The sequence below is a fragment of the Neoarius graeffei genome, chromosome 19, assembly GCF_027579695.1.
Source record: "Neoarius graeffei isolate fNeoGra1 chromosome 19, fNeoGra1.pri, whole genome shotgun sequence".
NCBI classification, from domain to species: domain Eukaryota; kingdom Metazoa; phylum Chordata; class Actinopteri; order Siluriformes; family Ariidae; genus Neoarius; species Neoarius graeffei.
Window position 1 is genome coordinate 27,255,813 of NC_083587.1, and position 17,083 is coordinate 27,272,895.

The window sequence follows — 17,083 nt, forward strand, 5'->3', positions numbered from 1 at the left end:
GGAAAAAAATGGGGACACTATTGCTTCCATTCGGGACAATACAACACAGAATTCGGGACCACTGGGGGACACAAAGAAAAAAAGTTAATTTCGAGCCCTGCCTCCAGCCACCCCCAGGTTTGGGGACAAGGTGCAGGGGAGAGGCCCAAGGACTGTTGGAGCGACGAACAATCCCTAGGCGCTCCATGGCCTCAAACTCCGCCTTTGCCACAGCCAGCTTGGTCGGCTCGAGGCGTCGCGCGCGGGCATACACAGGCGGACCAGTGGTGGCGATGTGGTGCTCCACACCGTGTTTGGCAGTAGTGGCGGAGAAGGTGGGCTGTGTGAGGGCTGGAAACTTGGCGAGCAGCCGCTGGAAACTGTCCGTGACTGACAGCATGCTAGAGAGATGTATGGAGTCAGAGTCACTGAGCGTGCATGCATAAGAACAAAAAGTGACAGCATCGATCAAGCGGTGGTTTTTCACATCCACCAACAGTCCGTATGCACACAAAAAATCTGACCCTAGGAGGGGAACAGCAACCTTGGCAGTAACAAAGTCCCAGCCAAATCGTTGGCCTCCAAAACACAGTTCAACGTGTCTAGTGCCGTATGTGCGAATGGGGCTGCCATTGGCGGCTTCCATGGGGGGGCCGTGAGTGTCAGCCACCACGTCCAACTGTGAGGCAGGTAGTAGACTCCGCTGTGCCCCTGTGTCGCAGAGGAATCGTCGGCCAGAGATGGAGTCGCGGATGAAGAGCAGCCTGCCAGCATGGCCGATGCTCACGGCCACAAGTGAGCGCCGGCTTTGGCGTCTCCCACTCCACTGAAGCTGCATGGAGAACGGCATCATTTAGCCTTGGGGCCAAACTTGGCATGGTAGAAACATAACCCTGAAGACTGCTGCCGAGGAGGGGTTGCTGCTGCGGCGAGCATGTGGTCATTTGGCGTTTCTGGCACTGCACCCGCAGGAAGGGCGGCTGCGCAGTGCTGCTGACTAGCCAGGAAAAATTTGTCAGCCTCTGCCGCCAGTTCTCGGCAATCAGTGATGGCAGTGTTGGCTAAAGCAGCCCTCACTTGAGTAGGCAGTTGGCGCAGGAAAAGGTGCAGGAAAAGAAAATCCGGTTTGTGTTCACTGAGCAGATCGAGCATTCTGTCCATGAGTTCGGAGGGCTTGCTGTCACCCAGCCCATGAAGGGAGAAAAGCCTGCTGGCCCTCTCAGCATCAGACAGCTCGAACGTTTTAAGTAAATGTTCCTTCAGTGTATCATATTTCCTTTCTGCAGGAGGATGTTTAAGAAGGCTCACCACTCTCGATGCAGTAGAACTCCCGAGGGCGGACACCACGTAGTAATATTTAGTGTCATCGGCGGTGATCTCACGCAAGGCGAACTGTGCATCAGTCTGTGCGAACCACGCTGACGCCGAAGATTCCCAGAATTCGGGGAGCTTTAGAGACACAGCGTTGGCGGCCATGTCGTTCTGGATATCACGTTGGGGTCACCAGTGTTGAAGTTGCGTTTGTAATGAGAAAACTGACAACTTCTCACATTTCAGACTCAGAGCCATGAGTCGTTTTTATTAGCACTAAAAGTAAATCTCCAAACATCACGCTGCGCATGAACAGAAAAGCAGCGTGTAAAAACATAACCAGGTTCCTTAAAGGGACCGCAACTATTATCGGAAGCACAACATTCAAGACGGTGAATTTATAAACAAGTGCTTAACAAAGAGCTGAGCAAAACCTGCATGGCAATGCTGTAACAAACACAGTTATGAAGGTGAATTATGCATACATTCAATGAGTGCACTACAACCTGTTCATTGTGTGAAGTTATTTTTTATGTGTCACTGTTGCTTGACACAGTGTGATTTTGTGTTATGAAGTTTGCATGATGCTATGTCATGCCTGTTCATTGTGTGAAATTATGAATATTCTTATTTTTAAACATAGAGTTGAGTGTCACTATTGCTTGGCACAGTGGCATGTTGTGTTACATCTAAAACTAAATAAAAAAGGAAACACAAAATAAAAAGTAAAATGCACCCATAAAGTCATTGTTGGTGATAAATTGTGTCACATTCATCTCATGATCTTAGGCATAGCAGTGGGTTTAAAAACAGGCTGATGAATATATGGACTAGTTGAATGAGGACTTATTGTTGAGTCTCTAAAATAGTCATTGAATTAAGTGACTTTTGTAGGTAAAATTAGGTGTTTAACAACCTGTTAAAAATACACCAGAATGCAGGAAATGGCATCTAATTAATTAAAAATTTTCTGGGGGAGGACCCCCAGACCCCCACCAGTGCCCCCCCCCCCCCCCCCCCCCCCCCCACACACACATTAAAAATGCTTCTGACGCCCCTGGATCTATATACACTCTGTTGTCGTGATCAGTGGTTCATACAAGGATTTTGTTTGTTTGTTTGTTTTTCAAGCAAGAAAAAATACACACAAAGTTTTTTTTTTTCTTTTGAGGATCGTCCAGCATACTTGTAAGTTACAATAAAAAAGCAATAATGCTAATGTGGTAGAAAACTGATCGACACTTTCTGGCTGATCAGCTTTGAGCACATTCAAAGCACAGCCTTAGGATCACGACAGAGATTGGTTTACTACTTTTTTTTTAATGGACAATATAAATAAAAGGATTCTGTTCATCAGATGAGACAGTCAGCCTATCCTTGGTTGACAGAGATTTCATTCTGTCTCTATTTTATTAAATGAAAGGCAGTCTGAAATCTTAATTTATTAACATAGCGACTGAGAGCACTTGGTAGCGTAGGAGACTTCAGATACAGTTCCTCTTTTAGCTTTACTGATGCTTGAGATGGCATGACCTTTATAGCACAGACTGATGTAAAACCTTACAGGGGTTTTTATCTATTGATTTGGACTCTACATGAAATACCATGTCTGTACATTACCACCCACACTAAAGTTAAATTATTTCACATTTAACCAAAGCATCTTTATGAGTCTGTACTTACATCCACAGTGCTATTATGCAACACAACACATCTTATGACCACTTCAAGCTGCCTGGAATAAACTTTTCATTACATTATAATGACATTTAGCAGACACTCTTATCCAGAGTGACATACAACATACCCAGAGCAGCCTGGGGAGCAGTTGGGGTTAGGCGCCTTGCTCAAGGGCACTTCAGCCATTCCTGCTGATCCAGGGAATCAAATCGGCAACCTTTTGGCCTCAAACCTGCTTCTCTAACGTTTAGGTCATGGCTTTTTGTTATTTAGAATAGATAATAAATTTTTTGTTAAAGAGTGAAATCGATGAAATGCTGCATATTCACTTTTTCAAACCTTTTCTCAGTCTTGTCATGTCTCTTTCCTTCTAGCATTGTATGAACAGTCATGTGAAGCTTATAAGCACCTTGGGAAATATTCAGACGTCTACTGGATCGATCCTGATGGCAGCGGACCTCTAGGACCCTTCAGGGTCTTTTGCAACATGACAGGTAATTTATGCACAAAAGACAAATAAGTCCAGCAATAAATTATTGATTTGGAATTAACGCTGTGTTTTGGAGTGTATATAATGTATTCACTGTCATAACTGTGAACAGGATATTATGACAGATTTTAAAATTACAACAAGGATTTCTCAAAATCAGAGTTGCTGGATAGGGAAAGGTGGCATGTATTCAGAGTTCAGTTACACAGCTGCTTCAGTCAATTTTCTGTACTCTGTTAAGATTATGCAAATTGAAAAGGTGGGCCTCTGCAATTGCCAGATTTTTCTAAAGCAGAAGTGTCTGAGGTGTCAAATCCACGGCTGGGAGGCCAAGAGAGCAAAATTGGCCATACTCTCAGGAAGGAAGGATACTCTGTCTCCCCTATCAGTCATACGGTAATGACACAAGCCAAAAATGGATTTCTCTGACCTGATGCATGCAGAAGGGGGCAGATAGAGCTTTCTCTGAGTATGTTATACTACCCCCTGATGTTACAGTTTGTAAAGATGCAGTCAGCCAGCTTCATGTGCCTGGGAGGAAGCGTGTGATGGCCTTTGCCATTCCTGGTTGGTAGATGTTGAGTGATAGGGGAGAGCTGGCTGATGGGTGGGAACTGGCCATGACTAAATTAGGGAGAAAATGGGGAAGGGAAGATACAGTTAAATACAGTGGTGCTTAAAAGTTTGTGAACCCTTTAAAATTTTCTATATTTCTGCATAAATGACCTAAAACATCATCAGATTTTCACACAAGTCCTAAAAGTAGATAAAGAAAACCCAGTTAAACAAATGAGACAAAAATATTATAATTGGCCATTTATTTATTGAGGAAAATGATCCAATATTACATAGCTGTGAGTGGCAAAAGTATGTGAACCTCTAGGGTTAGCAGTTAATTTGAAGGTGAAATTAGAGTCAGGTGCTTTCAATCAATGGGATGACAATCAGGTGTGGGTGGGCACCCTGTTTTATTTAAAGAACAGGGATCTATCAAAGTCTGATCTTCACAACACATGTTTGTGGAAGTGTATCATGGCACGAACAAAGGGGATTTCTGAGGACCTCAGAAAAAGCGTTGTTGATGCTCATCAGGCTGGAAAAGGTTACAAAACCATCTCTAAAGAGTTTGGACTCCACCAATCCACAGTCAGACAGACTGTGTACAAATGGAGGAAATTCAAGACCACCGTTACCCTCCCCAGGGGTGGTCGGCCATCAAAGATCATTCCAAGAGCAAGGTGTGTAATAGTCGGTGAGGTCACAAAGGACCCCAGGGTAACTTCTAAGCAACTGAAGGCCTCTCTCACATTGGCTAATGTTAATGTTCATGAGTCCACCATCAGGAGAACACTGAACAACAATGGTGTGCATGGCAGGGTTGCTAGGAGAAAGCCACTGCTCTACAAAAAGAACATTGCTGCTTATCTGCAGTTTGCTAAAGATCATGTGGACAATCCAGAAGGCTATTGGAAAAATGTTTTGTGGACGGATGAGACCAAAATAGAACTTTTTGGTTTAAATGAGAAGCTTTATGTTTGGAGAAAGGAAAACACTGCATTCCAGCATAAGAACCTTATCCCATCTGTGAAACATGGTGGTGGTAGTATCATGGTTGGGCCTGTTTTGCTGCATCTGGACCAGGACAGCTTGCCATCATTGATGGAACAATGAATTCTGAATTATACCAGTGAATTCTAAAGGAAAATGTCAGGACATCCGTCCATGAACTGAATCTCAAGAGAAGGTGGGTCATGCAGCAAGACAATGGACCTAAGCACACAGGTCGTTCTACCAAAGAATGGTTAAAGAAGAATAAAGTTAATGTTTTGGAATGGCCAAGTCAAAGTCCTGACCTTAATCCAGTCGAAATGTTGTGGAAGGACCTGAAGCGAGTAGTTCATGCGAGGAAACCCACGAACATCCCAGAGCTGAAGCTGTATGGAGGAATGGGCTAAAATTCCTCCAAGCCAGTGTGCAGGACTGATCAACAGTTACTGGAAATGTTTAGTTGCAGTTATTGCTGCACAAGGGGGTCACGCCAGATACTGAAAGCAAAGGTTCACATACTTTTGCTACTCTCAAATATGTAATATTGGATCATTTTCCTCAATAAATAAATGACCAAGTATAATGTTTTTGTCTCATTTTGTTTAACTGGGTTCTCTTTATTTACTTTTAGGACTTGTGTGAAAATCTGATGATGTTTTCGGTCATATTTATGCAGAAATATAGAAAATTCTAAAGGGTTCACAAACTTTCAAGCACCATTGTAAATGAATGAATGAACGACCTGGACATCTAATAGGAGTCTAGTATATTACCACAGTATTGCTACATGAATAGTGACGAGTGTTAATTATCATTACAACATAATCAGTTATGTTTCATTTAACAATATAGATTCCACTTTCATTTTACAGGAGCTTACAAAATGGCACTTGATCCAGCACATTCTATTTTATATTGTATGTGTGCACAATTTAATACAACTATGAGATACTAAACTGATATCATTAATCGTAATTTGTGTGTGTGTGTGTGTGTGGTGGGGGGGGAAGATGTTTTATCAGGTCATGATTTTGATTTGATGAATAAATCATGGCAATTTTTGTGAATGCGACATAGCTAAAAAGGTTCTCAGATCTACCAAAAGAAGCCCATTTCACTTCAAAAAAAAAAAAAACAAAACCAAGTAAAAGTATTTATATTTATCTGTTAGAATATTTTTAATAGACAATCACTCACACTCAGATTGGTCAATCAAATCTTTACATGTAACGCCTGCGGCAGACTATGCAGGATTTTGGGAAGCTTTTTGCTCAGTAGTTACATCTTATGTACATTTTAACCAGCACACAGATGAAAAGTATAATGTACTTTATGTTGCATACACAAATTAAAATACTGGTGAATATTTGTGATTTTAATGTCAGGTACACATGGGGATGGATTAGTATTCATGCTATGAATCTACTGTAGCCATATGCATTCCAGACCACATCTGAAAGTGATTCTTGTAATAATTGTTTATCACATAGTGATCAAATTTTGATCTTGCCCAGTGGCCCACCAGTGAGATGTGAATGATTTTACACAACCATGTTTGTGTACTAATTTTTAAGACTTTTCTTTATTTGGTGTGACTAAAAACAAATTTCTCAACTAAAAATGATGGAGATTCTCTTGGGAATTGAAGACATAACTGTGATGCAACACTCTTGTGATAGTCATGCTGTAATTCCAGAGGACAAGGTGTGGACGATGGTGGTGAACAACCTGCCAACTCAGACAGCCGTATTGGGTTCAAGTAGGGACAGGCACATCGTGCTGCAGCTGAACTACAGTGCCACCATGGAGCAAATCGGTGCTATTACGGATGCCGCAGATCACTGCAAGCAGCACATCACCTACACCTGCCGTTCATCACGCCTACTCAACAGTCCAGGTACAGAGAGGGAGAGTGTTTGAGTGTGTGTCTGATGGCAGCAGAACATTCTATTTGAGATGCTCTATTATCCCATTTTATCTTCAACTGTCCTGTTTCTGTGTGCCTGTGCAGACTCTAGGCTCAAGTTCCTCATCTTGACTAATTGTGGTGGAGCCTAATGTAGATCTAAAGGGTCAGGGTGTTGTGTGAGAAAAGAAAAAAAATCAGTAGTTCTGCCTTGTTAATGAGAGAACAATGATCAGATTCAAGCTGACAGGAAGGCTATGGTAACTCAAATCACTACTCTTTACAACCGTGGTGAGCAGAAAAGTGTCTCAGAACATGTCGGACCTTGAGGAGGATGAACAACTATAACAGCAGTAGATGCACAACTATAACAGCAGTATATTGCTCCTTAGCTCATATTACAAATAACATATAATGCTTCATGAATGTTTACCTCTGCCAACTTTGTTGAAGGAGGTTATGCTTTTGCTTCCACTTGTTTGTTCGTTTGTCTGTTCCCAATGTAACTCAAAAAGTAGTGAATGGATTTTGATGAAAGTTGGAGGAAAGGTGGGTCATGGGCCAAGGAATGATTGATTAGATTTTGATGAAAATCCAGATATGTATGTGGACCTAGGATTTTTTTTTCTTTTCCCAATGTAACTCAAAAAGTAATGAATGGATTTTGATGAAATTTGGTGTACAGATTCAGTATTGTCCTATGTTCAAGTGATTTGATTTTGATGTTGATAATATGTGGCTTGGCGGAGGTATGCACTTTACCGAGTGCCCTTCTAGTTTCTTAATCTGTACAATGTTTGTCTTGGAGCTAGCAGATCTCATCTTACATGGCATCTCTGAATCCAGTCTCAGAAGGACAAGCAAAGTCTGTTCTGTAAATCTGATTTTCTCCTCTGCTGCCTGGTGGCCATGGCATCCGTTTAATTAGAAACACGGGATCCCAAGACGAAAAACAAATTTATCCTCAACCTTCTAATATTAATTATGTACTTTTTTTTTTATTAAGGGCTGAAATATGGCAGCCTGTAGATCTTTTAAAAATGTAAATAATACATGCTGTAGAGGGGCGGCACGGTGGTGTCGTGGTTAGCGCTGTCGCCTCACAGCAAGAAGGTTTGAGCCCTGTGGCCGGCGAGGGCCTTTCTGTGCAGAGTTTGCATGTTCTCCCCGTGTCTGCGTGGGTTTCCTCCGGGTGCTCCGGTTTCCCCACAGTCCAAAGACATGCAGGTTAGGTTAACTGGTGACTCTAAATTGACCGTAGGTGTGAATGCGAGTGTGAATGGTTGTCTGTGTCTATGTGTCAGCCCTGTGATGACCTGGTGACTTGTCCAGGGTGTACCCCGCCTTTCGGCCGTAGTCAGCTGGGATAGGCTCCAGCTTGCCTGCGACCCTGTAGAACAGGATAAAGTGGCTAGAGATAATGAGATGAGATGAGACATGCTGTAGAGGTTGAGGCCCAGATCATACTAACAAGTTAGTTAGAGTTCACACTATGATATGATTGCAAATAAAAAATATTTGCATGAATACTGCTCAATTTTATTTATTTATTTTTTTAAACATTGCCTTAATTAGATGTTTCTATGATTATTTAAGTGTCAAATTGTGCCTCTAGCTCAAAGTTAATGATCCAGCATGAAGGGAAAAACAAGATACACAAGATACCAAATCTTCAGCATTTGCCTTATGCATACTTTTACACATCGCTTCTGACACGAACAGAGCCTTTGATATACACTGCCTTGCATAAGTATTTAGCCTCCTTTAATTCCCCCCCCCCATTTTGTAGTGTTAAAACATGGAATTAAAATGGTGATGCAATTTATGTAATATTTCTACCATTTGTATTGTGACACAAAGGTTAATTAAACAGCAACAACAAAAAAAGCATGAAGTATTCTGGTTGGATTGTAAGCTACCACCCACAGGCATGTTATGTGAGTCTATATGGTCATGTGTCAAGAGCAACCTTTCAGACGAATGAAAATGACAGTTTCTTTTTGCGAAACTCACCATGGTGCCTTTCATATACAAGTATAATTATAAATTATTATTTTTATTGGCTTTGCAACATTTATTTTCACTGCTTAAAGCTAAAATTGTGACAAATGTTTGATAAATGTTTATCGGATACATGTTACTCATAATTAATCCATTATTCAGAAGATGAAATTGTTGATGAAATTCATCACAGTTGGATGGACTTGATGTCGTTTGGAGTCTCTGTATCTTCCTCTCGTGTGATGAATGCCCAGGAGGACAACAAAGTTGATTGTGCTTTGTGGCTGCAGTTTGCCATGTGTTCTCCAGATGGTTGAACACAACACAAGCTGCTTCATTATCAACATGGTCAGCTCTGTTTGTGTGTTCTGGCACATCAATAATGAAAGCTTGCTTTGAATGTAAAATGGCTGCCTTCATGCCTTGTGCTGTTGTATATGTCACTCTTAAGGAAATTGTTTTCATAAATTTGGGTACTTTTTGTTTGTGAATGTGTCTACAGTATCTTGGTTAGTGTTAGACTATTCCTAGCCACTACAGTGTCTTGCAAAAGTATTCATCCCCCTTGGTGTTTGTCCTGTTTTTTCGCATTACAAGCTGGAATTAAAATTGATTTTTGGAGGTTAGCACCATTTGATTTATACAACATGCCTATCACATTAAAGGTGCAAATTGTTTTTATATTGTGACACAAACAATAATTAAGATGAAAAAACACAGAAATCTGGAGTGTGCATAGGTATTCACCCCCCAAGTCAATACTTTGTAGAGCCACCTTTTGCTGCAATTATAGCTGCAAGTCTCTTGGGGTATGTCTGTATTAGCTTAGCACATCTAGCCACTGGTAGTTTTGCCCATTCCTCAAGGCAAAACTGCTCCAACTCCTTCAAGTTAGATGGGCTGCTTTGTTGTACAGCAATCTTCAAGTTATGCCACAGATTCTCAATCGGATTGAGGTCTGAGCTTTGATTAGGCCATTCCAAGACATTTAAATATTTCCTTTTAAACCACTCCAGTGTATCTTTAGCAGTATGTTTAGGGTCATTGTCCTGAAGGAACATGACCTTTCGTCCCAGTCTCAAACCTCTGGCTGACTCAAACAGGTTTTCTTCCAGAATTGTCCTGTATTTAGTGTCATCCATCTTTCCTTCAATCCTGACCAGCTTTCCTGTCCCTGCAGATGAAAAATATCCCCACAGCATGATGCTGCCACCACCATGCTTCACTGTAGGAATGGTGTTCTCAGGGTGTTGGGAAATGTTAGGTTTGCGCCACACATAGCATTTCCCATGATGGTTGAAAAGTTCAATTTTAGTCTCATCTGACCAGAGAATCTTCTTCCATGTGTTTGGTGAGTCTGCCACATGCTGTTGGGCAAACCCCAAATGTGTTTTCTTATTTTGTTCTTTAAGTAATGACTTTTTTCTGGCCACTTTTCTATAAAGCCCCACTCTGCTGAGTGTACAGCTTAAAGTGGTCCTCTGGACATATACTCCCATCTCCACTGTGGATCTTTGCAGCTCCTTCAGTGTTATCTTTGGTGTCTTTGTTGCATCTCTGATTAATACCCTCTTTGCCCAGTCTGTGACTTTTGCTGGGCAGCCTTCTCTTGTCAGGTTTGTAGTGGTGACATACTTTATTCTTTCCATTTTGCTATAATGGATTTAATGGTGCTCCCTGGGATAATCAAAGTTTGGGATATTTTTTATAACCTAACCCTGATCTATACTTCCCCCCACAACTTTGTCTCTGACCTGTTTGAAGTGCTCCTCAGTTTTCATGTTGCTTGCTTAGTAGTGTTACAGAGTCAGGGTCCTTCCAGAACAGGTTTATTTATACAGACATCATGTGACAGATCATGTGACATTTTGATTACGGTAGATCTTAATCAACTAATTATGTGACTTATGAAGTGAATTGGTTGGACCAGCTCTTATTTAGGGGTTTCATGCGAAAGGGGGTGAATACCTATGCACACTCCAGATTTCTGGGTTTTTTTTTCACCTTAATTATCGTTTGTGTCACAATAAAACAACAATTTGCACCTTTAAAGTGGCATGTTGTGTAAATTAAATGGTGCTAAACCCCCCAAAAATCTATTTTAATTCCAGCTTGTAATGTGACAAAACAGGACAAACACTAAGGGGGATGAATACTTTTGTAAGACACTATAATTAAAGAACACATTCGTGCAATTTATCAGTTTATAGCTAACACTGTGGAACGTCTGTGAAACAAGTTAAAACAAGTTATTAAAGGATATGGGACATGGATTTTTTTCTGGGCATAATTATGTATAAAGGACATAAGAAATGCCATCTAAATCACTGCAGGGCGTCAAAAATGTGAAAATCATCACATTATTCAAGTTTTTTTATACATCAGCATAAAACAAGGATTCGTTAATTAGCTAGGTGGTCACGTGACCCGTGACGTAACAAAAACTTTCCAAGGAGCCAGCGCTTGGGAATCTAATGTAAACAGGTTACCGAAATGGACACCATCGACAGTGATATTCCCGATGTTTCACAGAGATGTGAAGTTAGACCTTATCAATTCGAACCGATAGCTGGAAATTCACATGAACATGGATCTTGTATTTACTCTGATGGGTCAGATGATTCTGAGAGTGAGGGTTCATTCAGTCCCCATGAAACTGAAAGCGGTCAGCTCGATAACACTTCCTGGTAAGTTAAAAACAATTCTGCTCAAAGGCTAATGATCTGTTGAAAGAAGTATTATTTTTGTATCATACATTGAAAGTTCATCATAGATCTAGCTAAAGTCCGTTGCAAGCTATTTTTTTTTTCTGATATTTTTCAAGATTGATTGAGATACAATGCTTCCAGAGCCCGAGATGAAAACATTCAAAATGGCGAAACGAGTCAGAATTATGATAATCAATAATTGATACACCCAAAATTATAATACTAATCCTTACCTCGGCTTTCAGTCACTTAGCGAATGCACCTCGGCATTTTTCCGCATGAGGCCCATGGTAAAACCACACTTCCAGGAGGGGCTGCCGTCTGCCTCCCAAGCCGGCCGAGAGCGCTCCTCGTCGGGCACGGCCAGGCAGGCGAATGCCCTGGTTCGTCCGCCCTGTCTAAAAAATAATGGTACAACTCCGAGTGAAGGTACATTTGGCTTGGCAATTAATTTCGTTCAGTACCTGAGTATTAAAGTTGAAAGAATCCTCTGTGAAATGGTCCGAACACAGTTTGTGGGAAACAGTAGGTGCAAAGTTTTTTCTACGGCAGTAGTGAGCCCACACTTTCCTCAGCTTCGGGTCCTTGGGGAATGCAAAAAAAACTTACTCCAGGGCATTTCTCATTGGAATTATTGCAACCATAAGCAGCACAATACACCATGATGTCCAATGTATGATGTCCAATGTACTTTAAAGACTATAAAAACAATTTTCTTGTCATCCACTTCTCCATTCATCTACCCGCTTGTGCTGTGCCCGAAAGTTTTTGTGACGTATGATCACGTGACAGCGGCTCTTCCGGTTGTAGAAAATGCATATCGGAAGTCGAGCAGAAATGCCATATAATCATCACGAATATAACGATTTTGCTGAATTTAATAGATGATTTTGTATTTGTTGATGCAATTAATTCATATTTTTAATGGAAAGAAACTGATATAGCGTGCATTTATGTTTCATGTCCCATATCCTTTAAGCTCTGGAACTGGCGAATCCTTCCAAAATCTCTTTATAGAACACGCCACCATATCAGAGTATGCACATTTTAAAATAATTTATATAGCACATCCTGTGTAAGTTGGTACTATTGAAATAAAAACATTGAAAAAAGCTCACTGATATAAGCTTGTAATTTGTCTTAATGTGCATTAATACAGTGCTTCATAATGTGCATTTACACCATGCTTAATAGACCAAATTACTCTTTTCAGCTCATTTCCAAATACCGTGCTTCTACCCAGATCATGTAGCCATTACACAAAGCATACAAAACCCATGTATAAAATACATGTAATGAGCACACACAAAGCATACAAAACTCAGCAGATGGATGTTTAATTGGGATTTTCTCTTTTCACGGAGTATATAGTCTGACCTGGCTGTACATTTGTGGCTCTAGAAAATCTGCTTGTACCACAGCAGTGATTCTGTTCCCCTGACACCATGAAGATGCTGTCCAGCTGTGTTTAAAATCTGTCTATTTTGAGAATCCATTGTGCTTGGAAATGTTTGTATTGACAATGCAAACTTTGTTTAGTTTGATCAATACAGATGACTTTTTAGGATATCAAGTGCATCAGAGATATTTTTAAAAGCAGATATCAGAAGATCTAAAGTTATTTGAAGGACAGGTTTTCATCTTGAAGCTCAAAAACCTTGATCTATCTGTTCATTCATTCATTCATTCATTTGTATGTTTAATTATTTATGTTTAGTAGTATCTAATTGTAAGGCCCCATGTTGGACAGAAGGCCCAGGTTTGGCAGAAGCACCTGAAAATCTCCATGATGGATGGAAGTCCTTGGTTGGGCAGAAGTCTCCTTCTTGGCAAAGCCCCATATTGGGCTAAACTCCATGATAGACAGAACCCCCTGTTTTGGGTAGAATCTTCCTGCTGAGCAAAGCCATCAGATAGGCAAAGTATGTGGGACAAAAAAACATTTTTAACAGGAAATTTGTAAATTAAATACTAGATGTGAAAATCAGGGTTTTTAGTGATTAGCTTCAACATTTAAGATGAAAAACTTTCAATTACAAGTATTTAAGTCAGCATAATGAAAAGCTATTGCACATCAAATCATGCTGAAATAATGAATCGCACACATCAGCAGCCTCTGTAGGTTATGGATCTTTTTTTTTTTTTAACATGCTCTCTGTTCTGATAAGCGTTTAGCTTAAATGTGACACATTTCAAAAAGCTATTTTCTCCACAAAACTGCACATTTCCAAGTATAACCAATATCACAGAAGCATTTGCACCCTGCACCATCGACTAATAGAAAAACTGTCCATGTTAATCTTTCTGACAGTAATGCCAACTGTATTGAGAGGAGCAGACAGCAGGGCGAATGCAAAATGAACATTTATTCAAGTTCGAGTCTCCTCCTGAACGACAAAAAACACTCTGCCTGTCACCAAGAAGCAAAGTCCTGCTGAGAACAGCCTTTACTTTTAACTGTTTGAAACATGTATTGCAATTTGAAAACAGCACGAGTCCGAGATTATTACCATCTCACATATGCTCAAATCTAACAAAGGAATGGTTCTTTTTGTACCGGTTCACTGGTTATAGAACATTTGTATCTGGAGAAACATTTGCAAAATTACCAAAACTGTGCATCTCGGTACCAGCACACTTCAGTCAGCTGTATGTTTAAGAAGCAAAGGACAAACTTTAAATGTGCATTAGCTAAGAGGTTCATATTGATGTAGATAATCTTGATTAGTCTTGAAAAATGTCCTTCTAATGATGCTGTAATGTTTATCCTTAGGATGCAGAGACAAAATGTAGCAACTATAAACAATCCCTTATCAAATTTCTTCGATGAATCTGGAGCATTAGGATGGAAGGCCAAATCACTGCTCCTGGAGTACCCCTTGTCCTACACATTTTAGTGTTTTACCTGCTCCCAACTCCTCTAATTAATGGCCCTTCCAGAGTTGAAGTTGGTGTGTTAATGCAGGGAGTACATGAAAATGTGCAGGACCTGGTGTAGTCCAGGACTAGGGTTGGGAACCTGTAGGCTAAGAAGACTAGCATTAGCCTAGTAAGGAGACTGTGGTGTTCTTGATGCTTAGACAGGCCATGCTGATTGATCAGTTATACCAGGACCAGGCCATATCTATGTATCTTGTACCTTGGAAGGTGCATGAGATGAACTGTTAGTCTATAGAGATTATACAGGATGGTGCAGAAAACATCTCATCTCATGTCATTATCTCTAGCCGCTTTATCCTTCTACAGGGTCGCAGGCAAGCTGGAGCCTATCCCAGCTGACTACGGGCGAAAGGCGGGGTACACCCTGGACAAGTCGCCAGGTCATCACAGGGCTGACACATAGACACAGACAACCATTCACACTCACATTCACACCTACGGTCAATTTAGAGTCACCAGTTAACCTAACCTGCATGTCTTTGGACTGTGGGGGAAACCGGAGCACCCGGAGGAAACCCACGCGGACACGGGGAGAACATGCAAACTCCACACAGAAAGGCCCTCGCCGGCCCCGGGGCTCGAACCCAGGACCTTCTTGCTGTGAGGCGACAGCGCTAACCACGACACCACCGTGCCGCCCGGTGCAGAAAAAAACAAAACAAAAAAAAATCCAGAGAGAATTTTTGTATGAGGAAACACCTTATTTATGAAAGAAGTCAGAGGATAATGACCAGACTGGTTCGAGCTGACAGGAATGCCACAGTAAGTCAAATAAATAGTCTTTCCAACCATGATGAGTAGAAAAGCATTTCATTCTTTAAAAAAAAATTGCACAACCTGTATTCTGGTAATGATAGTAATTTTGTGTTGTTTCGAGTTTAGTAGTAGTAGTGGACCTCTGACCCTTGTTAAAGGTTTCATGTCTCTTATAAAGTCAGCATTGGAGAACCAGGAATGCTGCATGTGATAGGAAAGAACCTTAGACATGTTTGTCTAAAGATTTCAATGCTATAGGTGGACATATAGAAGCCCGGCTTGTATGTCAGATCTATTTCTGTTTATCCGCCAGTTGTGCCGTAGCTCCAGACCCAGTTTTGGCGTTGGTTCCCTTCAGGCCTTGGTGTGTGTGGGTGATACCTGTGTGCCTCACCATGGACTGCAGTGAGCTCATTACTCTTTATAACATCGGGGTTGTCCAGCGGTCTATGCGGCAGTGCTTTTGTGCTTGGTGCGGTGTTTAGAGCAATGTTGCCCAGTGGTGTCGCAGTGACTGTGCAGGTGGTTTGGGACATACCAGCACTCTGCGTGGCGATGCTTCTGTGCTCACTTTGTGGATCCATGGTGCAGTGATCTGAGTGATGTTGCCCGGTGGTGTTGCAGTGGCTGGACAGGCGGTGTGGGATTTACCGTATCTTTGTGCACCTGGTGGGACTGTGTTAGCTACGCCATTGGAATTACATCCTGACCCTATTTTGGTGGACAATTTTTTTTACCTCTCAATTGTAAAGCAACCTTGGGTGTGAGAAAGGGACTATATAAATAATAACTATACGTATAATAATACAACCCCGATTCCAAAAAAATTGGGACAAAGTACAAATTGTAAATAAAAACGAATTGCAATAATTTACAAATCTCAAAAACTGATATTGTATTCACAATAGAACATAGACAACATATCAAATGTCGAAAGTGAGACATTTTGAAATTTCATGCCAAATATTGGCTCATTTGAAATTTCATGACAGCAACACATCTAAAAAAAAGTTGGGACAGGGGCAACAAGAGGCTGGAAAAGTTAAAGGTACAAAAAAGGAACAGCTGGAGGACCAAATTGCAACTCATTAGGTCAATTGGCAATAGGTCATTAACATGACTGGGTATAAAAAGAGCATCTTGGAGTGGCAGTGGCTCTCAGAAGTAAAGATAGGAAGAGGATCACCAATCCCCCTAGTTCTGTGCCGACAAATAGTGGAGCAATATCAGAAAGGAGTTAGACAGTGTAAAATTGCAAAGAGTTTGAACATATCATCATCTGCAGTGCATATCATCATCAAAAGATTCAGAGAATCTGGAAGAATCTCTGTGCGTAAGGGTCAAGGCCGGAAAACCATACTGGGTGCCTGTGATCTTCGGGCCCTTAGACGGCACTGCATCACATATAGGCATGCTTCTGTATTGGAAATCACAAAATGGGCTCAGGAATATTTCCAGAGAACATTATCTGTGAACACAATTCACCGTGCCATCCGCCATTGCCAGCTAAATCTCTATAGTTCAAAGAAGAAGCCGTATCTAAACATGATCCAGAAGCACAGATGTCTTCTCTGGGCCAAAGCTCATTTAAAATGGACTGTGGCAAAGTGGAAAACTGTTCTGTGGTCAGACGAATCAAAATTTGAAGTTCTTTATGGAAATCAGGGATGCCGTGTCATTCGGACTAAAGAGGAGAAGGACGACTCAAGTTGTTATCAGCGCTCAGTTCAGAAGCCTGCATCTCTGATGGCATGGGGTTGCATT

At 41.2% G+C, this 17,083-nt stretch overlaps 1 protein-coding gene across 1 annotated transcript in view; it reads left to right on the plus strand.

The window, feature by feature from the left end:
- The window catches only part of LOC132867592 (contactin-associated protein-like 2), a 274,602-nt gene that overhangs the window by 93,311 nt on the left and 164,208 nt on the right, over nucleotides 1-17,083 (plus strand). The window contains exons 12-13 of the mRNA XM_060900577.1: nucleotides 3,345-3,464; nucleotides 6,705-6,905. Of these exons, the coding sequence (XP_060756560.1) occupies nucleotides 3,345-3,464; nucleotides 6,705-6,905 (321 nt within the window). The remainder of the gene's footprint in view (nucleotides 1-3,344; nucleotides 3,465-6,704; nucleotides 6,906-17,083) is intronic.